The sequence below is a fragment of the Thalassophryne amazonica genome, chromosome 6, assembly GCF_902500255.1.
Source record: "Thalassophryne amazonica chromosome 6, fThaAma1.1, whole genome shotgun sequence".
In the NCBI taxonomy this organism is placed as follows: Eukaryota; Metazoa; Chordata; class Actinopteri; order Batrachoidiformes; family Batrachoididae; genus Thalassophryne; species Thalassophryne amazonica.
This window is the reverse complement of record NC_047108.1, coordinates 66,607,485-66,631,642: the sequence shown is the minus strand read 5'-3', so window position 1 is coordinate 66,631,642 and position 24,158 is coordinate 66,607,485. Positions and strand designations below refer to the sequence as shown.

At 43.2% G+C, this 24,158-nt stretch overlaps 1 protein-coding gene across 1 annotated transcript in view; it reads right to left on the bottom strand.

The window, feature by feature from the left end:
• huwe1 (HECT, UBA and WWE domain containing E3 ubiquitin protein ligase 1) overlaps positions 1–24,158 on the bottom strand; it is a 201,263-nt gene that overhangs the window by 76,411 nt on the left and 100,694 nt on the right. The window contains 7 exon segments of the mRNA XM_034172372.1: positions 7,654–7,663; positions 12,849–13,105; positions 13,209–13,304; positions 13,400–13,513; positions 18,027–18,264; positions 18,266–18,354; positions 18,356–18,376. Coding sequence (XP_034028263.1) covers positions 7,654–7,663; positions 12,849–13,105; positions 13,209–13,304; positions 13,400–13,513; positions 18,027–18,264; positions 18,266–18,354; positions 18,356–18,376 — 825 coding nt within the window.

Below are 24,158 nucleotides of genomic sequence, written 5' to 3'. Positions count from 1 at the left end.
ATTCTAGAAGCTCTGAAATGCAATCTGGGCTATTCCAGATAATAAACTGCTGTGAGTGCAGCATCCATTTAGGTGGGCGGGGGAGTGGGGGGACAACTTTCCTTATTCAAATTCATTCCAGTAGTATTCTGCTCTTACTAGGATGCAGTAGTTTTCTGGCTTGGCAGATAGTTCTGGAGGAAATCACTGCTGAAATTAAGAAATTGAAAATGTCGTTTGAACAAAGCAAATTGTCATTAAACTTAAATAAAACAGGGATTAAGTGGAGGTGTAAGAGTCACTAGGTGTTAACAGGAAACATTTCTATATGTTTTTATTTATTTTCATTGTTAGTAGGTTTTATCTTTTCTGTTGTGTTTTATTTCATCAGGGTTTTTTATCTCTTTCTCTAAAATTGTATTGTAGCATTATTAGTTATGAGTTATTACTATTATTGTTGTTGCTATTAATATATGAATAAAAATTAAAAAAAACAATTTTACTCTTTTACGCATGCAAACAGCTTAATGCTAACTTTAACATTGGAAACGCCATAGAAATGCTAAAGTGTTAGCATCGGTCCCGTTTTTAAGTTATAAAATACATCAACTGTTTCAGAAGACCATAAAAGGTTGCTTTAACATAAAAAAAAGGTATATATTACTCAGACATATATGCTCTTTAGGGTTTTAGCTGGGAAAAATTAAGATGAAGCCAAATAAAACAATCAACAAAGCACCAGATCAAAGCACTGCTTCGATCTGTGAATCACTGCTTCGATTGGTTCAACGTTCAAAGCAAAGCCGCGCTGCAAAAAAGTTGATTACAGACCCGCTGCAAAGTCTGTAATCAATGTAGAGAAATGATCATTTTCCTGACAAACACGCCCAAAAACAATGGCCACTCCAAAGGACATAAGGGAATCGTTAAGCATAAAGGTTATTGATGTAGGTGGCTCGAATAATTTCTTAACGATACCCGAAAGGAACAGGTTCTCAATACCCACCCCTAGTAATTTCCAAAACAGTAAAATTAAGTCAGATTTCACATAAATCATTTTTTAAATGTCAACTGGAAGTCTTAAAACAACATTTAGAATGTACTAACAGACAAAACATTATGTGCATTAAAAAAAATGCTCTTTCTAAAATGGGAGGAAATAAACTTTTCACAATGGTGACGACCCCCCTGAGAAATTCAAACCCACTTGGGGTCAAATATCACAATACACTGAAAACTATATACATTCATAACATCTTCCCCTTACCTTGTCTTTACAATGGGATCCTTTTTAATCTGTTATTTCAACACTTTCCTGCAACTTTACTTACGCCTTGTCCACACCAAAATGGAACTTTCCCCAAATAATCTATTTCTTTGTTGTTTTCAAAAAGTGTTCTGTAAACAAGTTTCAAAAAAAAAAAAAAAAAAAATCTGTGTACACACGAAATGACTGAAAACGCTACAGTATATATAGCCAGGCCTGTATATGGTTCTGTAATGCTCCCACAAAAACCAGACACTACATGGAGTATACCCTAAAGCTTGCACACTGTATATAAACAGAGGAAGAAGAAGGATACAAACACGAAAGCTGGTGTATAGTGATGACTAAATCTAACTTCTGCTTCAGGATTACACCGGTCAACACAATTTTTTTTTGCATGGAGTTTTTCCAACAGATTTTGAGTAATTTGAGGGCACTAAATTTGAATCTGGTATTAGTTTTTGCTAGTCGCATCCCCTTTTTGAGATATGAAAAAATTTCGTGACAAGCACTGAAGCAGAAGCTGCAGTCTCGCACACCTCTTCGGCAGCATAAACAGTATTACGGCTCTTGTTCACATTTTGCGAACCTGATTTAAAACGATGTTTTTGAAGCTGCTTTTGTTCATGATTGGTGGAATCACACTCGTGAGTGAATGAGCAACTTTTGCGTAATCCATGAATACGGAACATGCAGATTGTAAAAAAAAAAAGCAATGTGATGGAGGAAATCTGAGCTCAGATTTTGATTCAGCACTCAAAAATGACCCTAAATCAGTTCTTAAAGGCCATCCAAGACATTTTTTTTGACCAGTGTTATAAGTCGACTGAACTACAACAGAATGTTGACAATAAGCTCAGTAGCTTCAGTAACATGAGCACAAGTCTGTAGTCTGCCGTTGTAGTTGTTACGTCACATCTTGTGGCAGGGATGAAGGCTGAGGTTAGAGAGGGGGCTATGACATTTCACAAAAGTTGTGTATTTGTTGTACACACAAAAACACAAAGGTGGCATTTTGAGATTTATCCACTTTGGGATGTGTTTTCCAAAAGTAGTGTTTGCAAGCTAACGAAACACTGGTTGTGTGTGGATGAAATGGCAATACAATACAGAACTTTGCAGACAAGCCTAATGGCCCAGTCACACGGCACACGACGATTCCTGAATGAAGGGAAAAAGTAAAAAAAGAAAAAAAAAAAAAGGTCACAATTCGTTGAGAAAAGGTGGACAAAAGAGCTTTATTACCGAATAGCCTGCGAAGCAAGAGTGCAAATGGGACGAAAGAGGAAATTAACAAAACCGAAGCTAACTATCTCAACGCTTTAAATGAAACGCGCCTGGAGCCACAGCTGGAGCAGTGTGTGTCTGCATCTGTGAGTTCCAGGACTCGGCGCTGGGATGGAGCTCATAGCGCCTGAGTCCTGGAGAAACTGCAAACAGAAGCTGTGGAGAGCTGTGCGAACGTCGGTGGGACCACCTGCTCTGGTTCCTCGTCCAGAACAAAAGAGGGATCATCTCCATCATCAGAATCCTCACTGTCTGATGATGCGATGCGCGCTCAGTCTTGCTACAATAAAAAAAAAAAAAAAAAAAAAAAAAAAAAAAGACTCTGGTGTGCCGTGGTCACTGCTGTATCACTGTATTACATTATGAAGCTTATATATATTGATTTATAACATAAAACTGTCAAAACAGGGAATAAATGTAAGTGTAAAGATGATTGAATATATCAGAGCAGTTAACTGATCAGTCCATGTGAACGCGTACTGACTCGCATGTGCAGTTATTCCACCAGCTGCAGCTATTCCACAATGTGAATTCTGCCCTCCAGAACAGCTCTTTATATAATCATTTGAATTATCTACCTGTTGCCACATGTACATAAGGGCTGGATTGTCATTCCGACACTCATATTGTTATATTTAATAAAAAATAAACACACGCAGCAGCTGCTGCTCTCGCTACCGCTGTGTTCAAGTACAGTCGGAAAATACACAACTTTTTTGTTGTTTCAAATTCAGCAGTTGCTTGTGGCAAAATAATTAATTGTATCCACACAAAAGATTAATTCTTCCCTATATAAGGTTCCTGAGCCCACTGAACCTGACTCCTCACCCAGATAAAAAAAAAAAAAAAAAAAATCCCAAGCAAACAGCCTGAGTTTGCCCTGTAATTTCCGACGGTACATGAACGCAGCAGCAGCCTCAGCACTCACAAACTAGCTTCTGCACTGTGTGAAAACATTCAGCTACTCGAACGAAGTCAAATTAAACAATAACTTTACAAAAACAAACGATTAACAAACATCAAGAACGACAGCAAAATGAAACGCGGCTGAATTGAGGTTTTCGTTGCCCTTCATTCAAATTTTTCAACAGTTTAAAAATCCTGACGAAGCGCCAGCTGCAGGAACGAAGCTGTGCGAAGGTTAGACCATGCCAACGAAAGTCCAGATTTCTTGTTTCGTCAGGGCTTCGTTGCCCTTCATTAAGTGCTTTGTGACTGGGACATAAATGAAAAAGTAAAAAAGTCCAAGGGTCGAAATACATTTTTTAAACCTACTTGCACTGGTGCTAGTAACAAAAAAATTACTTGCACCAAAAAAATGTTACTTGCACAACCAAATGTCAGTCTTACATCAACCTTAAAACTCCTCTGATGTGTCAGACTCTTAATTCCTCTCTGGGGAGTTTGCCGCTGCTGCTCGAGTAAAGGAAAGCGTGCACACGTTTTATTAATTTGAGAGCACGTTTTATTAATTCTTGTGCTCAATTAAAGGAAAACGTGCGCACAAATTATCATGGGCAGGAAAAAAAAATATCACTTTAATTGACATCTCCTGAGTTCTGTAAAGGAACCGCAGCGACAACCACTTTTTTTTTTCATGCGCGCGCGCACGAACTATTCGTCCGTGAAGATAATTTTATTAACTACACAGATGAATAATAAAACAAATGGTGACTGGTTTATAACACAATGATGACAGATTTTGGGGGGTGGAGAGAGAGAGAGAGAGAGAGAGGAGAGAGAGAGAGAGAGAGAGAGAGAGAGAGCGAGAGAGCGAGAAACCGCAGCCAGACAGTTTTTTTTTCTTTTCTTTGTTTACATGTGCGCGCGAACACAACAAATGGAGAACAGCAACTCGCTCCGTGTGTCTGAGTCATAAAACGCAGGGAAGACGAAGACAACACACTGGAAATAGTTTTTTCCTTATTTATTCCTTTATTGGTTCATTTTACTGGTGCTTATAGTTGATAAAACTTGGATAAAGTTACTTGCACCAGTGCAAGTGCAGTATAAAATTACGTGCACCGCTCGAATAATACGTGCACAAACTAGCATACGCACGTACTATTTCGAGCCCTGAAGTCCCTTTTGCTACTACCTTGTTTGCACTCGAGGGTGCCACAATTCAAGGTGGATTAATTTAACCTGCCAAAATACTCACCAACTCATCTACCTTATGTACAGTTTAACTTCCATCTGGGGCCCCAGAAACCAAATCAATTTTGTTTCTAATGATATATTTTCAGCATCTCCTGGGGAAAAAAACTCAACCTTTCATTTGAACTGTCAATGATAATGTTGAAATAACAATATGACTTGGAAGTAGGACCTGGAATGATTTTCCTTTTAATTGCAAACCAAATTATGCATCAACTCATAAAAATTAAACTACACGAAATTCATGAAGCCTAGAAAAAACTGTTAAAACAACATAACTTATAGTGAAAAGGTCATTTATATTCTTGTGTAAATTCCTGTAAATCCATTCAAAGCCACAGTGTCTTTTTTCCATTGAAAGTCTACATTAATAAAAAAAAGTCACAATCTTGTCTGAAATCCTGTTTGAACAGCACAATGTTTATTTTCCAGGGAGAGAAAAATTCTTACCGCACTTAACATCCTGATGGCACAAGATGCAGTTCGCTTTTCCCATTTCTTTTAGCTTTCGGGCATGTTCATCAAGACAACTTTAAATTCAAACCAGTGCCAATTCTACGGATTCTTGATTCCTTTTCAAACTTTCACACAGTTTTTCCTCACCATCTTCCCTATGTCTGACGTCGCTCCGTGACACAGACATGCCACAAAATTCTTTTCAAAACTTGATAGCTCTAAAAGCATGCGATGTCCACATACTACTTTTAGCTCAAGAACAGCATCTTGCTGCAGGTATGCCGCGTCGCCGTAGCAACCAGCCAGTCCCGCTTTAAGACAACTGTCATAACAGCCACACTTTGACAGGCATGTTTCTTCGCAGAGTTCCGCAGATCCACAGACGCTGAACTGTATCTATTATACAGATCAGTGTCCACAGATTTATAAAACTTGCACAATGTCGTAAAAAACAACACTCTGTGATAGGCATTTTACAAACTCGGTGACGATCACAATTACAGAGTAAAACACTTACTCTCCCCCCCCCATGATGAAATCTGCGGAATTGCATCAATCCACGGAGTCTTCACTGCCCTGATTTATACATGCCGTACAGAGAGAGTACAGCTCAAACCAAAGTCAAATTCCTTGTATTCTGTGGATACTTGGAGAATAAAAGCTATTCTGATCTGGATCTGCATGTTGAACTGGCACAGGTTTTTAGCCGGATGTCCTTCCTGACACAACTCCACATTACATGGAAAAATATGGCAGGGGTGGGGTTTGAACCGGGAGCCTTCCACATTGAAAACATGCACTAACCACTTAGCCACCACCCTGCAGATAGGCCTAAACTCATCTCCGAATTTAAGTGTATCTTTTGCTACCATCGACATTACCGCTTGTCCGATTGTCAGGGACAACTGTAAAATGTGATCGGACAAGCAATGTGCTCTAAATCGTTGTCCGACAGGACAAGTGGCATTTTTTTGTTTTAAAATGTTCAAGTTCTTTATTTTCCATCGCTCGGAACCAAAGTACCTGACCGCCGCCTTTTTGTTTTCTTATTTACATCACGGCTTGTCTCGCACCTCGCAAGAAAGCGTCTTCGAATTTTCCTGCCACTCTCCACGCAGCGGACAATCGGAAAACATGACATCACAGGGTTCTCCCCAGACAATGGAACAACGGCGCAGCGCGATCAGTGTTATGACAGTGCCGTCATACTCTGCCCTGCTCTCAGGTAGTTTTCTAAAATCCAGCCAGGCTGTTTGTGCTGAACTGTCTGCTTGTCCCTCCCCGCCGGCAGGCTGCAGCTCAGAGAGCACAGTGGGGAAAAACTCTGTTAAAGTCTTCAGATAAAAAGAGCTCCTTCTGGTTGCATAGCTCCAGAAATTCATTTATAGGCTTTATTTTACAGTTGAAAGCAATCATGTTTCCAAAGATTGCTCAAATATGGTGTGAGTGTGAACAGCAGGCGTTACACGCTGTAAAAAAGCAGCAAAGCAATTTTAATAAACGATCTTCACCACACAGCCTCAGTGAAACAGTAAACTGTGAAACACTGATTCAGAAAGTTTTTCATCCATGATTTCATCACTAAAGAGCAAATTTACTCCTTTACTTCTTCTTTCATTTTCTTTTTATTATTGTTGTTTATGCACTAATGACACCTGATCAAATTACTTGTATGCGAGAACTTACTTGGCAATAAATTTGATTCTGATTTGACAATCAAAACAGTCCAGATTTAGCTCTTGTTCAAACAAGACAATTAGGGATTATACTGTTTTTGTTTTTTTTAAATAAGTATGCAATTCCACTCAAAAACATTGGGGGGGGGGATCCTCAATTGTCAACATAACAGAAAAACTCTGCCTGGACTCTTACTGGATTAAAGGTACAGCTTGTCATTTTTTAAGAAGAGAGCAAATGCTATGTCCATCAAATAATATGTTTTTAAACTTTTCAATGTTATTTATTTTCTTGACAGAAAAATACAAAAAAGAACTTTGATATGACAACATAAGTGTAATTTTTTTTCTATAATTATCTATTATTCTTGCTTTCAATGCATCTAAAACCACTGAAATTTGAATTTTACCACCCACACAGGAGAGAAGCAATTTATGAAAAAGTGTAATTTCAGTACTCCACAGTAGCATGCCCCAGGACACCCCTAGGTGACACGCGCATCACGTGCCTTTGGCACACTTCATGAGGCTCATGCCTGCAGTGCTCGCTTGTCCGGAAAACGAGAGTTACGAATGTAACTACGGTTCTATAAGTTCCGGATGACCGCCAGAGGGCGGTGCTTTAGCACCTGGATAACTACATGTGCGCAGCACAGAGGTCGAGAATATATACCAACAAAGTCACACCACTGAATGTGACCTTGGTGACGTCACTGGTTGTCTTTATATACCAGACGCACCCAGCGCGCGCTTCTTTTCGGAATGAACTCGCAAGACTCTGAGTGACAAGCAACTCTGGCGGTCATCCGGAATTCATAGAACCGTAGTTACATTCATAACTCTCGTTCTATTTCATTCCTCCTGACCGCCAGAGGGCGGTGCTTTAGCACCTGGATGACTTAATACCAACAAGGTCACGAAGAGTCACACTCACCTCGCATCAGCAGTGGGGAGTGGAGGCAGACAACACTGCCGAAGTCACCGCAGGAGGAGCGGCCACATTCAGTCTGTAATAGCGGGCGAAGGTACAGGACGAAGCCCACGTAGCAGCAGCACAAATATCACTCAAAGGGACACCTCTCAGTGCAGCCCAGGAGGTGGACACCCCTTTGGTGGAATGGCACGTAACCTTAGGAGGCTGAAGACCTCTGGACCTGTATAATTGTAAAATGGTATCCACGACCCAATGCGAGAGTCGCTGCTTTGAGACAGCACAGCCTCTTTTGTGATCACCGTAACACACAAACAGGGCATCCGTTTTCCGGATCCCAGCAGTTGCACTAATGTACTGCTTCAACATTCGGACAGGACACAGGGAACCTGAAACAGATAATCCTGGATCAGAATGCGGGACATACACAGCCAAGGAAAGTGGCTGGTTAACATGAAAAGTTGAAATTCTCTTGGGTAAAAAGGACGGATTAGGCCACAGCGTAACCCCAGATCCATCAGAATTCCATCGCAAACAGTCCCCAGCGACTGAGAGGGCACGGAGCCCTCCCACCCGCTTAGCCGAAGACAGTGCAAGTAGAAAGGCAGTCTTCACTGACACCCATTTAAGATCAGCACTTTCAACTGGTTCGAAAGGGGATAAGCTTAAACCTTCCAGGACTAGAAGAAGGTCCCATGAAGGTACGCGTGCAAGCCTTGGAGGCCGCAAATGTAGAGCACCTTTCAAAAAACGACACACTAAGAGGTGTGAACCCACTGACCGGCCATCAACGTAGACGTGCCGGACAGAGATTGCAGCAACATAAATCTTCAAGGTAGCGACAGAAAGTCCTTTCTCCAGCAGTTCTTGTAAATATGTGAGGAGAATAGGCACAGGGCAATGCTCCGGGTCTAACTTTTGTTTCTCACACCACCGCGCAAACAGCTTCCATCTGTTGTCATACAAAGCCCTGGTAGAAGCAGCAGAATTAAGGATAGTCTGAACAACAGCCTGGTCACAAGAACTTAACAAGGAGTCTGGCCCCTCAACGGCCACACATACAGTTGAAGGCGTTCTGGGTGAGGGTGCCAAGTCCTCAACTGTAGCTGAGACAACAAATCCTTCCTCTCCGGGAGAGCCCAAGGTTCTCCCTCGAGGAGTTTGTAAATCATGGGAAACCAAATCCTCCCAGGCCAGAATGGAGCAACCAGCAGCACCCTGTGGCTGCTCTGATCTATCCTGTGCAGTGTCAATATCAGCAGCGGGAGAGGAGGGAAGGCATAAAGGAGGCAATCTGGCCACGGGTGAGCCAATGCATCCTGCCCCAGCGGGCTGTCTGGTTCCAAGAGGGAGTACCATCGTGGGCAATGTGTCGAGGTGCTTGAAGTGAAAAGGTCCACTTCCGCTGCACCATATTTCTGCCAGATCATTTGGACCACAATCGGGTTAAGTCTCCACTCTCCCAGTGGTGGTTTCTGTCTGGAGAGTAAATCCGCTGCGCTGTTCTGTACACCGGGCAGATGAACTGCTCTGACACTCTGAAGGCGAGGCAACGCCCATAAGAGAAGCTTCCGAGTTTCTGCCAATGAGTGATTGGACCTGGTGCCCCCCTGATGGTTTATGTGATAGACTGTTGACGTGTTGTCCAACCGGACAAGAACATGTCTTCCTCTCAGGGCTGGGAGGAAATGCTTGAGAGCCAGTCGCACAGCGCGAAGCTCCAGCACGTTTATGTGTTGGAGTCTCTCCTGGGGATTCCAGACACCCCTCACCATCCTGTGATTCCACACGGCCCCCCAACCTTTGAGTGATGCATCTGTAACAACCACCTCTCGGCGAGAAGGAACAGAGCCTAGAGGGACACCCTTGCAGATGACGTCCACGTTCCCCCAGGGTTTGAGGTGCAGAAGGCACTGGTTGGAGAGTCGTACAAGCCTGTGCTGATGCAACTTCGAGTTGAGACCTAGATTGTTGATCCAAATCTGTAGGGGACGTAAGAACAGAAGTCCCAAAGGTACCACTAGCGACATTGCAGTCAATTTGCCCATCAAAAGGAGCAGCAAACCAAAAGGCAGCGTCACAGCCCATTGAATGTGTGAGACGAGACGAATTACATCGTCCACTCTCTGCGGGGATGGCGATGCAGTCATAGTCAGGGAGTTGATGGCAATGCCGATGAAGGTCGTTTGTTGACTGGGAACAAGAGAACTCTTTGCAAAGTTCACTGAGTCCTAAATGAGAGACATGGTTCAGTAGAAGAGCTGTGTCGTTGTGCGCCTGCTCCTGAGTCGGAGCGCAGACAAGCCAATCGTCTAAGTAGGGTAGGATTCTTAATCCAAGAGCTTGCAGTGGGGCTAGTGCTGCAGCCATACATCTGGTAAATGTACGAGGGGCAAGAGAGAGGCCGAAAGTAAGCACCCTGAACTGGTATGCCTGACCTTCGAAAGCAAAGCGGAGAAACTGCCTGTGATGAGGCGCCACTGGCACATGGAAATAGGCGTCTTTTAAGTCGACACTTGTGAACCAGTCTCCTGGTGTGATAGTTTGAAGGACGTCTACTGTGCGGAGCATGTGAAACTGCAGCACTTTGATATAACGATTCAGACGTCGGAGATCGAGGATAGGACGAAAGCCGCCATCCTTCTTTGGAACAAGGAAGTAAATTGAATAGAACCCCCTGAGCTGGTCTGAACTGTGAACTGGCTCTATGGCCCCCTTCTCCAGGAGTTCCAAAATCTCCCGTTGTAGGGCAGCAGACTGCACCGAGTTGGAAACAACAGTCATCCTCACCCCATTGAACTTTGGAGGACGACATCCGAACTGAATTCTGTAACCTTCGAACAAGGTTGAAATGACCCATGGGTCTTGAACTTGAGCCTCCCAGTGGCTGAGTTGATTTCGTTTAAAACGGCTGGGGGCCAAACATTGGCAGTCAGACTCGACCACCTCTGCCTCGCATCCCTGAGGACCTCTGGGTGCGATTACTGGAAGCTCTGCAAAACCGTTCAGTTCTCGGGGGTCTGCCCGTAGGCTCACGAAAGGCAGGCTGCTGGGAGAGCTGGCCCTCAACTGCAAAAGCATGTGCAGCTCTGGGAGTCGGCGGAAGCCTGGATGTAGAGTGAAAAGCTGTAGCACGTCTGACTGGCTGAGGTCTGGAAGACCGGTGTAGGTCAACAAACTGTTGCCGAGATTTACTAGCCTCGACAGCACGCTCTAAAGTTTGTTGGGCCGCAGGTCCAAATACTTGGCCTTGAAGAACCGGCAGCGAACGGAGTGTGCCTCTGCAGGATTCGGAAAGGGGGGACTGCGCAAGCCACACCTGACGTCTAGTGATGGTAAGGGTTGACATCAGTCTGCCAAGTTCTCTGGACATATAAGCAAAGGTTTGGAGTGAGGCATCACTAAGACTTTGCGCAGCATCATCAACCTCTGCCTCCCTCAAAGACTTTGAGAGGGCAAGGGCTAAATGGGACAGTGAGTTGCCTAGGTGACCGATGCGAGCAGCTATGTCATAGCTTTTGTTGAGGAGGTCATCGGTGACCCTACACTGAGGGCGTGGGCAGCGGGCATCCGGCCGAGCAGCATCAACTGGAGCCACAACCAGGTTCGCAATAATGCTGTCAACGGCGGGCATACGGTTCAGACCATACTGCGCTGAATCACACAGAGCTAAGGGCTCTGCAGTCCTGTGATAGATGGGTCAATGATTTGGGGTCCGCCCAACATCGGTGGAGCTCCTCGATATATGGTTGTGAAACTGGAACGTTGAACTCAAGCTTCTGAGTGACTTTGAAAAAGGCAATTGAAGCGGTGGTTTCCGCAGGGGGATTGTCGACCCCAAGCCTGGATAAAGCCAACTGAAAAGCTTGCTTGACAAAGGATAGTCCAGGTTCGGTTTGCGGCATGGACTCTGCCTCGGTGGTATGAGAGCCCACTAATGAATGGCTTGGAGAAAGACTCCTCTCATCCTCATCCTCCACACAGTTTATATCACTTGTCATGTACAAGGAATCAGTTGCAGAGTAACTACATTGGTCTGATCAGCCTCATTAGGGACAGCAGGAACTGTCACTGCATCCTTAGGCTGTAGATTCAGAAGCAAGGACTTAATCTGAGCAAACTCAGAAGTCAACGTTTCGACCTTTTCAGCCAAAGCATGGTCATGAGTAACCTTCTTAGCAGAAGGGGCTCCTGCATGTTGGCGTTTACAGCGCTATTCCACTTTCCAATGCCGCAAGTCTAGGAGATCTCTCTGCCAGTGGCAACAACACAGCTAATGTGCACAGAGGAAAATATCCAGCAGGGCAGTGGCAAAGGCACGCACCCGGCGTTTAGGAAGGTGTACTCACGACAGGCGTCAAAGAATACAAAAAATGGTGAAGTCGTGTCTCGCAGCCTCTGGAGGACGTGTGCAGAGGCACGTAGCTCCAACCAAAGGTGGGTTGCGAGGCTACAAGCGAGAGCGGCAATCGCAGCTAAATGCGTTCTCAACCTCTAAGAATGCGAGAATGTAGAAAAGAAGCGAGCGCTGGGTGCGTCTGGTATATAAAGACAACCAGTGACGTCACCCAGGTCACATTCAATGGTGTGACTTTGTTGGTATATATTCTCGACCTCTGTGCTGCGCACATGTAGTTATCCAGGTGCTAAAGCACCGCCCTCTGGCGGTCAGGAGGAATGAAATAGAACCAGCTTTTCCTATAGGACAAGTAAACTGCCAGGGTTACTTGTCCTATGGACAAGTACACTAAAAGCTTAATATCAATGCCTGTTTTGAGTCAACGCTATAAGGTGTTAACTGTGATTGTAGGCAGTGTGACAGTCTGTGTTCAGGTGAAACAAATATTTGGAGGTCAAAAACATTTGGAGTTGTAAGCCACATGTGCATTACATGTTGGCATTTGAAAACAATGTACAAAACATATTTAAAAAAAAAAAAGCAGAAACAATTTAGACCAGTTTAATAAACTCCAAATTGTTCTTTTCCACCTAACCACTTAATAATAACTTAAGGTTATAATGTCACAGTAAGTGTAAGATTGAGTTTAATTTACTATAATTTAGACATGCAATTGTTCGCTGACCTGTGGACAACCTGCCGAGGATGAGGTCTCTGTACTCTGGACCACTCCTCTTGATGGCTGTCATCAGCAGATCACACAGCCGGTAGACTGTGTCAGGCAGTTCATCCAGAAGATGGAAACAACCAGGAAGCATGGAGTCAGTGAAGGTATGTAGTTCCTGACGATCTAGTGGCTCAGCTTCCAAGAAACGTTCCAAGCAACGAGCCTCCTCCTCCTCTGCTCGCTCTCTTGCTCTCCTGTCTTCCTCCTCACGTCGCCGTGCTGCTTCCTGAAACAAACACAAGACAGTGTTAATAGCTGATATAATCAGTAAAACATGATTCATGGGGCCACTGTTCACCCAACTAATGCGAGCTGTGAGTAGAGCACACCTCAGGAGAGTCAGAGCGCTGGTCCATGCTGACTTCTTGCCCGAGTGACATGGCAATTGCTCTCATCATCTGGTCCTCTTCAGACATTGTTAGGTCCTAGAAGCAGCAAACTGTCAGTTTCTCTCAGAAACAGAAAGGTGGCATGAAAACAAAGTACTGTATATGTGCATGTTAACATCATGTGGCCTTACTCTTACTGCAAGTGGGGGAGGGTGTGTGAGTAGGTACTCTGTGGCTTGCTCCATGGTGCTGGTGTTTAGTAGGGCCTCCATGGCATGTTCTCTTGAAAAACCCATATCAATCAGCTGGAGAATGGTATAAGAAAAGTTATGTTGGAATGTGCAAATGAAGATTCAGTTTTTAACTTCCATATAGATTGTGTTTAATAAATTTGATTGAAAGATGGTCAGCCTCAGGGAGTCTTAATCTTACCCAACATCTTGTACAAGCTGTGAAATAAATCGTAATGTATGGATATGTGATTTTGGTGAAAAAGGCCCTAGGGCTTAAGAGGTTTAAAAAAAAATAAAAAATAAATAAAAAATAAAACTTTAAATGGTTGAATTTTACAAGTTGGGGAAAACAAAAAAACAAAGCCACATCCCTTCACCATTTTAGCAAAATGTCAAGACTTTGGCTGAGCTCCTGAAACCAGGAACATCCTAAACTTGTAAAGATGTGAAAAAAATAATTACCCAGGAAAACAGCAAGGGATACACGAAACTTGACAATCTTCCGAGATGACGCAGCAACATTGTGCCATTGATATGGGAGAGCCCTGGACTGTTGACGTTCTTAAAAAACGCAAAATGTACTTTTTATCCATTACTCGATTAATCGCTAGAATAATCGATAGAATACTTGATTACTAAAATAATTGATAGCTGTAGCCCTAGTATGGGTCATTCTGCGGTAGTAGTGTGTAAAGTTCCATCCAGTACTAAGTAAGTAAGTATTAAGTCTTATTAGTCTGTGAAGCTGGTGTGTATGATATACATTACTGTATGTAGATATACATAAATGAAATGAGAAATGGCCTAGTCAAATGGGTCTAGATTTTCATTCTGCGGTAGTAGTGTGGATAGTCTGTCCAGTACTGTACTGTACTGTAATAAGTATATTGGTAGTTAGGTGTTGTTACATGTTACTTTATATAGTGAACAGCTGGTACAACCCCTGGCAAAAATTATGGAATCACCGGCCTCGAGGGTGTTCATTCAGGTTGTTTAATTTGTAGAAAAAAAAAGCAGATCACAGACATGACAACAAAACTAAAGTCATTTCAAATGGCAACTTCTGGCTTAAGAAACACTATTAGAAATCAGGAAAAAAAATGTGGCAGTCAGTAACGGTTACGTTTTTAGACCAAGCAGAGGGAAAAAAAAAAATATGGAAATCACTCAAATCTGAGGAAAAAATTATGGAATCATGAAAAACAAAAGAATGCTCCAACACATCACTAGTATTTTGTTGCACCACCTCTGGCTTTTATAACAGCTTGCAGTCTCTGAGGCATGGACTTAATGAGTGACAAACAGTACTCTTCATCAATCTGGCTCCAACTTTCTCTGATTGCTGTTGCCAGATCAGCTTTGCAGGTTGGAGCCTTGTCATGGACCATTTCTTCAACTTCCACCAAAGATTTTCAATTGGATTAAGATCCGGACTATTTGCAGGCCATGACATTGACCCTATGTGTCTTTTTGCAAGGAATGTTTTCACAGTTTTCACTCTATGGCAAGATGCATTATCATCTTGAAAAATGATTTCATCATCCCCAACATCCTTTCAATTGATGGGATAAGAAAAGTGTCCAAATATCAATGTAAACTTGTGCATTTATTGATGATGTAATGACAGCCATCTCCCCAGTGCCTTTACCTGACATGCAGCCCCATATCATCATGACTGTGGAAATTTACATGTTCTCTTCAGGCAGTCATCTTTTTATAAATCTCATTGGAACGGCACCAAACAAAAGTTCCAGCATCATCACCTTGCCCAATGCAGATTCGAGATTCATCAATGAATATGACTTTCATCCAGTCATCCACAGTCCACGATTGCTTTTCCTTAGCCCATTGTAACCTTGTTTTTTTCTGTTTAGGTGTTATGATGGTTTTCCGTTTAGCTTTTCTGTATGTAAATCCCATTTCCTGTTAGGTGGTTTCTTACAGTTCAGTCACAGACGTTGACTCCAGTTTCCTCCCATTCATTCCTCATTTGTTTTGTTGTGCATTTTCGATTTTTGAGACATATTGCTTTAAATTTTCTGTCTTGACGCTTTGATGTCTTCCTTGGTCTATCAGTATGTTTGCCTTTAACAACCTTCCCATGTTGTATTTGGTCCAGAGTTTAGACACAGCTGACTGTGAACAACCAACATCTTTTGCAACATTGCGTGATGATTTACCCTCTTTTAAGAGTTTGATAATCCTCTCCTTGTTTCAACTGACATCTCTCGTGTTGGAGCCATGATTCATGTCAGTCCACTTGGTGCTACAGCTCTCCAAGGTGTGATCACTCCTTTTTAGATGCAGACTAACGAGCAGATCTGAATTGATGCAGGTGTTAGTTTTGGGGATGAAAATTTACAGGGTGATTCCATAATTCCTCAGAATTGAGTGATTCCATATTTTCTTCCGTCTGCTTGGTCTAAAAATGTAACCGTTACTGACTACCACAATTATTTTTCCTGATTTCTTATAGTGTTTCTTAAAGCCAGAAAGTTGCCATTTGAAATTACTTTAGTTTTGTGTCATGTCTGTGATCTGCTTTTTTTCTACAAAATTAAACAACTGAATGAACATCCTCCGAGGCCGGTGATTCCATAATTATTGCCAGGGGTTGTAGTTATAATATACAGCATTGTATATCTCATTCAAATTGCTGTTGCATCACTTACTTCAACAAGTTGCCCTGCAAGAAGGCTTGAACAAAAAAGGAAACAGTGAAGAAACTGAAGTACATCCCATTCACGCACTAGCAGCAAGTCTTAGAGATGATGTACTCGGTGTACTTCCAGCATTTCATGACATCACAGGTTGTGACACCACAGAAATCCTGCTTTAAAACATTCAAGGAGTGTTACAACCTATTGTCAAACCTTGGCAAAGGGAATCTCAGTGACCACACCTTGGAGGTGCAGAGGCATTCATCTGCAAAGTCTTTAAAACCGACTATTTCAGACAGAGCACGGGTAACACTCTGCTCAGACACATTTACTGGAAACCTTACCACCAACTCATGACACCCTGTCTTTTCACATACAGAGAGCACATTACCAAGGATCTGTGTGGAACCAAGCAGACCAACAGCAACCTGTGCTGCCTCCGCCACAGACCATGGGACGGAAAATTGAGAGTGGTGCTCTGGTGCCTGTACTGACCTTAATACCTTCTGCACCACAAAGGCTTGTCAGTTTGGTTACATGTCGATGTACAACTCATTGCATATATGGTAACTGTACATGCAAGAAAAACAAGCTTCAATGCACCACCACATGTAGTTGCCATACATATGTATGTAGAAACAAGGCAGAGTAAATGTAACAGTCAAGTGCTACATGAGCTTCAGTTGGATGACCTCTCAAGGTCACCACAGGTAAAATAGGGTTCCAAAATGATATTTAGATTGTGTGTTTAAAATACATGATACTAAAATTGTGTGATATTTAAACATTTTGACTAAAGAATATTTTACTGTCGAAACCACAAAACATACGTATATGACATTTAAAATGATGAATAAAGACAACACAGCTTATAAAGTTTTTCTATACAGTTCAACTATATATACACGAGGTCTGTTAGAAAAGTATCGAACCTTTTTATTTTTAGCAAAAACCTGATGGATTTGAATGACGTGCTTGCATGAGCCAACCTTGAACCTTCGTGTGCATGTGTGAGCTTCTTCACGCCTGTCGATTGCGTCAGTTGCTGGCAAGCAGCCTTTGTGTGAGGACGTGTGCAGTGCTCTCGGCGGATTTTCATTGCAAGGAAAATGGCGGAACGACTGGAGCAGCGCTACAAAACTCTAATCTCAGAACAGCGGGTCAGCAAGGCGCAAGCTTGAAAGAATTGTCTGACTTGTCGACACTTAAATGACTAGACCAACAAGATTTTCAACTAGACATCAGTCTAGCATGGGAAAGTATCTACTAGACAAAGGTCAAAAGTCACTGGTCCGTGTCCTCAGACCACGGGATTTCTCTAATCCTGAAGATGACACTTAACTAAAACTGACTTAACCAATTGAACTACAAAAACACATAAATCAATAACACAAACACACTGTTAAACTAACATGAACCACAATAACACTTTAAACCCCAAACACCTTGAACTCCAATGAGACATTGCAGCACAACATTGTTTATCAGTTAGCTAAAATTGTTCATTTCTTCAAATTGTTTGTCCTATCTACTTTCCGTTTTGCAGTGTTCATTCTTGACCCAAATACATAAGCATACCAAACAACAAATGTTAGCTCTCCCCGGTTTTGGCGTGATCGAACCATACACAAGCACCACACAGAGGCCAATTGGCTATTATAATACAGATGGACTTTGCATTACATGTAAAACAAAGTTTATTATTCAAAGTCAATTATTTGTGAATTTAAGCTTTTACATGTTTGCATTCTGTTGTGAGTTTTAAGGTGGGCTGTGTTTGGGGTTGGCCTTTATAGGCCTGAGCAAGGCCAACAACACAATCCTAGAGAAAGTCAAATACCTAGTGATGACATGAGTGTATGCAAATGAAGAGAAATTAAGTAAAATTTAAAAAGTCACACCTGGACACATATATTCCTTCATACCTGTGTAAGCTGTGCCTGATTAACCTGGGGCTCACGACGGGGTGTGGAACTGGTGGAATCATCTGTTGATCCTGCTGCTGGCACTCCTGCTGCAGGTGCTCCAGCTGTGGTGAGGCACTTCTCCACTTGTTCCAGCTGTTCCAGGAGCCCCACTGTTGAAACAGAACCAGTTGAGGATCCCTCCTCTTCTGATCGCACTGTCCCCTCCCTCTCTTTAGCTAGGCGCTCCTGGATAACGCTCTCCTCTCAGGATGTGGCAGAGGATAGCCAGCATAGACTCAGCCATTCTTCCTCCTATAACCTTCAATGGTTTCCTATTCCAAAGGCTTGCGGATGCAGTTGAATGCAGCCTTAAAGAAGGACCGATAACGTTAAAAATGTGAAGGGGAACACTGAGTGCATTTTCCTGTCAAGAGGTCAGATTTTATCATACATTGGATCTTTGTGATATATCAAAAGCCTTAAACTGATCAAAGAAATAAATATATATATATATATATGTGTGTGTGTGTGTGTGTGTACACGTACTACTAAAATACATTTAAGGAAGCAAAATTCAATTCTTAAGGTACCCCGACACTTGCACGACTTTGATCTGCACACTTGCACGCACATCGTCGTGACGATCCCACCCGCTGTGTTCCAAGCTGGACGCCGCACTTTGTTCCGCCGGCTGCCACGCGTTGTGCGCTGCATATATAAAATAATTATTTTGTGGCAGATTAACAATTTTTTCTTCAAGGTGGCTGTTGAAAATGACTCTAATTGCTTCCGGAATCACAGAGGGCTGTTCCAGCTGCAGCTTTTCTTGTTCACGTGCAGAACGAGGTGGAGAAAGCATTTGAAACAGTCTAAAAAGGTAATTATTTCTCATGTTTATATTGTAATAGCTTGGTAAAACAGTTGCATTTTCTTTCCTTCTTGTGAGCTGCTGTACAAGTATGTTTATGACAGATTTAACAGCTCGTTATAATACTTCAGACAAGCTGCACTGTGATTAGGGATGGGACCAACCCGACCCCGGAGCGGTAATTGGGTTCCCGCCACCGACGTAATTCACCTAACGGAAATACAGATTCCAACCCGCGACATTTTCCGATACCGGACAAGCGCCACTGGAATCTCAAATGTTTGTTCTCTGCTTGTTTACTGCCGAGCAAGAGGAGGGGAGGTTTTCTGAAGCCAAGCTGTTTGAGAGAGTGCTCATCCGCAGTAGTCTACTGCGGTTAGCGGCAAATTTCTGCTCAGCAGTGCGGGCTCAAATTGTATGTTTGTCGAGCACGTGATTTTCTGAAAAATTAACTGAACTGTTGATGAAAATGTGTGCTAAAAAGTTAGCCACTTCACTGTCCCGAGGCCGTAAAACGCCAGCTCAGCATGCAGCCAAGGAGAAAGGGAAAAAGTCTCCATTAAAATCCTGCACGTGAATGTCGATGATATATTTATTTTAACAGTTGAAAGGCTTCGTGTTTCCAAAAAGTTCGCGTTTGTGCAGCACAAAAAACTGCTGTTTTCAAGAGGAGAGAAAGAGAGAGAGACGGGGGAAAGAGAAAGTGAGCAAAAGAGAGAGAGAGCGAGAGAAAGTGAGCGAGTGAGAGGGAGAGACGGGCCCTAAAAGTCTACAAAAAAATAAAAGTTCTTAATTCTTTCACCAAAACATCAAATCTAGGCTTTCATCTTAGATACACCTGGCAAACTGTAGCCCAACTTTCAGGGCTCCTTTAAAGAAATCCTATAAAATAAAAATCAACTATACTGATATAATATTAAAGCAAACAAATCTATGGTATCAGATCGGAAAAGTATCGGTATCGACAGATATCCAAATTGAGGTATTGGGATCGGATGTGAAAAATTGTGGTCGTGCATCCTGACTGTGATGCGGTGCGCTGACGCACTCACTCACAGTCAGTGTTTTTAAAATGTTTGCGTAATGTTCACGTGAAGTTCACGTAATTAATGCATGATGGAGATTTTGAACATTTCAAAATTTTCTTTGTGCACTTGCACAAAGCTGTGCACAGTTTACAATGAGTTTAAGATGAGTTTACTCATGCACGTTAGAGTGCGTGCAAGTGCGTGGATCAAAGTTGTGCAAGTGCCAGGGGGCCTTTAGATTCCTTCAGCTGGGACATCAGCTCTAATGGCGGCACTTGAGTTGTAATCTCTGCACCATTAGAGTGGAATTCTAAAGAGCTCAACCATCTTTCCATCAATATCATGTACTCAGCTTCCCATGCTAAAACAAGAGTCATCAGAGACAACATATCCCCACAAATCAGTAATACAAAGTGTCGGTGTGTATATGTACAACCCAATTCCAACGAAGTTGGGACGTTGTGTAAAATGTCAGAAAATAGAATACAATGATGTGCAAATCCTCTTCAACTTATATTCAATTGAATACACTACAAAGACGAGATATTTAATGTTCAAACTGCTGAACTTTTTGTATGCAAATATTTGCTCATTTTGAAATGGATGCCTGCAATACTTTTCAAAAAAGCTGGGACAGTGGTATGTTTACCACTGTGTTACATCACCTTTCCTTCTAACAACACAATAAGCGTTTGGGAACTGAGGACACTAATTCTTGAAGCTTTGTAGGTGGAATTCTTGTCCATTCTTGGTCGATGTGTGACTTCAGTTGTTCCAACAGTCTGGGGTCTCAGTTGTCATATTTTGCGCTTTATAATGTGCCACACATTTTCAATGAGTGACAGGTCTGGACCACGGGCAGGCCCGTCCAGTAGCCGCACTCTTTTACTACGAAAGCCATGCTGTTGTAACGCATGCAGAATGTGGCTTGCCATTGTCTTGCTGAAATAAGCAGGGACATTCCTGAATAAGATGTTGCTTGGATGGCAGCATGTGTTACTCCAAAACCTGGATGTACCTTTCAGCATTGATGGTGCCATCACAGATTGTAAGTTGCCCATGCCATGGGCACTAACATACCCCGATACATCACAGATGCTGGCTTTTGAACTTGCACTGGTAACAATCTGGATGGTCCTTTTTCCTCTTTTGTCCGGAGGACACAACGTTCAAGATTTCCAAAAACAATTTGAAATGTGGACTCTCAGCACACTTTCCACTTCAAATGAGCACGGGCCCAGAGAAGGCGGCGATGTTTCTAGATGTTGTTGATGTATGGCTTTCGCTTTGCATGGTAGAGTTTTAACTTGCACTTGTAGATGGAGCAACGAACTGTAAATGGTAAATGGACTGCATTTATATAGCACTTTTCCATCTGCATCAGACAGATGCAGAGACAGCTTTACAATTATGCCTCACATTCACCCCAATAACTCAGCCACATGGGGTGTGCAGCCAGTAACATTCCAGCCCGGATAAATCAGGAGGGTTTGCGTCAGGAAAGGGCATCCAGCGTAAAACAAGCCAACCCAACTATGCAGACTAAGAATCGAATTTCCATACCGGATCGTTGCGGCCCGGGTTAACAACGTCCGCCACCGTGCTGTTGCCCAACTGGGTGCCGGTGGAAATTTGGGCTACTGCTGGGCGAAGACGACAAAGAAGAGGAGGAGAACGTTTCCGCAAACAGCGGGAGAAGAAGAAAACTAGAAGGGTGGAAATGAGAGTGGGGACTTTGAATGTTGGTAGTATAACTGGTAAAGGGAGAGAGCTGGCTGATATGATGGAGAGGAGAAAGGTAGACATACTGTGTGTGCAAGAGACCACGTGGAAGGGAAGTAAGAGCAGGAGCATCGGCGGTGGGTACAAGTTGTACCATGGTGAGGACAGGAGAGAAATAGTGTTGGGGTCATTTTAAAGGAAGAGTATGTTAAAAGTGTGTTGGAGGTTAAGCGAGTGTCTGACAGGATGATGAGTGTGAAGTTGGAAACTGAAGGGGTGATGATGAATATCATCAGTGCATATGCCCCACAGGTAGGTTGTGAGATGAAGGGGAAAGAAGATTTCTGGAGTCTGTTAGATGAGGTGGTGGAGAGTGTGCCCAAGCATGAAAGTGGGGTGATAGGAGCGGACTTCAATGGGCATGTTGGTGAAGGGAACAGAGGTGATGAGGAAGTAATGGGTAGATATGGTATCAAGGATAGGAATGGGGAAGGACAGATGGTAGTTGATTTTGCAAAAAGGATGGAAATGGCTCTGGTGAATACCTACTTTAAGAAAAGGGAGGAGCACAGGGTAACATAAGAGTGGAGGAAGGTGGACTACATTCTTTATGAGATGCAAGCTAAAGGAAATCAGAGACTGTAAGGTGGTGGCAGGAGAGAGTGTCGTTAGCATAGGATGGTTGTTTGTAGGATGACTTTAGAGGTAAAGAAGAAGAAGAGAGTGAGAGCTCAACAAAGGATCAGATGGTGGAAGCTGAAGGAAGAAGACTGCTGTGTGAAATTTAGCGAGCAGGTGAGAGAAGCACTGGCTGGAGGGGAGGCAATTTTGGACAACTGGAAAAGTACTGCAGATGTGGTGAGGGAAACGGCTAGGACAGTACTGGGTATGACATCTGGACAGTGGAAGGAAGACAAGGAGACTTGGTGGTGGAATGAAGAGGTCCAGGAAAGCATAAGGAGAAAGAGGCTGGCGAAAAAAGTATTGGGATAGTCAGAGAGATGAAGAAAGTAGACAGGAGTACAAGGAGATGCGGCATAAGGCGAAAAGAGAAGTGGCAAAAGCAAAGGAAAAGGCATATTGCGAGCTGTACAAGAAGTTGAATAGTAAGGAAGGAGAAAAGGACTTGTACCGATTGGCCAGACAAAGGGACAGAGCTGGAAAGGATGTGCAGCAGGTTAGGGTGGTAAAAGATGCACATGGTAATGTGCTGACAAGTGAGGAGTGTGTGCTGAGAAGGTGGAGGGCATATTTTGAAGAGCTGATGAATAAAGAAAATGAGCGGGAGAAAAGGCTGGATGATGTGGTGAGAGTAAATCAGTACAAGAGATTAGTAAGGAAGAAGTGAGGGCTGCTATGAAGAGGATGAAGAGTGGAAAGGCAGTTGGTCCAGATGACATTCCAGTGGAGGCATGGAGATGTCTAGAAGAGATGGCAGTAGAGTTTCTAACCAGATTGTTTAATAAAATCTTGGAAAGTGAGAGGGTGCCTGAGGAGTGGAGACAAAGAGTGCTGGTTCCTATTTTCAAGAACAAGGGTGATGTGCAGAGCTGCAGTAACTACAGAGGCATAAAGCTGATCAGCCACAGCATGAAGTTATGGGAAAGAGTAGTAGCAGGTGAAGATCTGTGAGCAGCAATATGGTTTCAAGCAAAGAAAGAGCACTACAGATGCAATGTTTGCTCTGAGAATACTGATGGAAAACTACAGAGAAGGACAGAAAGAGTTACACTGTGTGTTTGTGGACTTAGAAAAAGCTTATGATAGGGTGCCAAGAGAAGAGCTGTGGTATTGTATGAGGAAGTCTGGAGTGGCAGAGAAGTATGTTAGAGTAGTGCAGGACATGTACAAGAATAGTGTGACAGCGGTGAGATGCGCAGTTGGAATGACAGACTCATTCAAGATGGAGGTGAGATTACACCAAGGATCAGCTCTGAGTCCTTTCTTGTTTGCAGTGGTGATGGACAGGTTGACGGATGAGATCAGACAGGCGTCCCCATGGACTATGATGTTTGCAGGGACCCAGGGTATATAGGGAGAAGGATGCTGAGGATGGAGCCACCAGGCAGGAGGAGAAGAGGGAGGCCAAAGAGAAGGTTTATGGATGTGCTGAGGGAGGACATGCAGGTGGTTGGTGTGACAGAGGAAGATACAGAGGACAGGGTGAGATGGAAACGATTGATCTGCTGTGGCGAACCCTAACAGGAACAGTCGAAAGACGAAGAAGATTCACCCCGATGTCAGGGTGCTGCCATAACAAGGCACTCACTACACACCGTGAGTAATAGGGGATTAGAGGCCTTGCCCAAGGTTGCTTAGTGATTTTCCAGTCAGGCGGGGGATTTGAACCCATGATATTCTGGACTCAAGCCCAACACCTTAACCCCTACAACCATCACCTCCACTGTGTTAACTGACAATGGTTCTGATGTGTTCCTGAGCCCACGCGGTAAGATCCTTTACACAATGTTTGTTTTCAATGCAGTGCTGCCTGAGGGATCGAAGGTCACAGGCATTCAGTGTTGGTTTTCA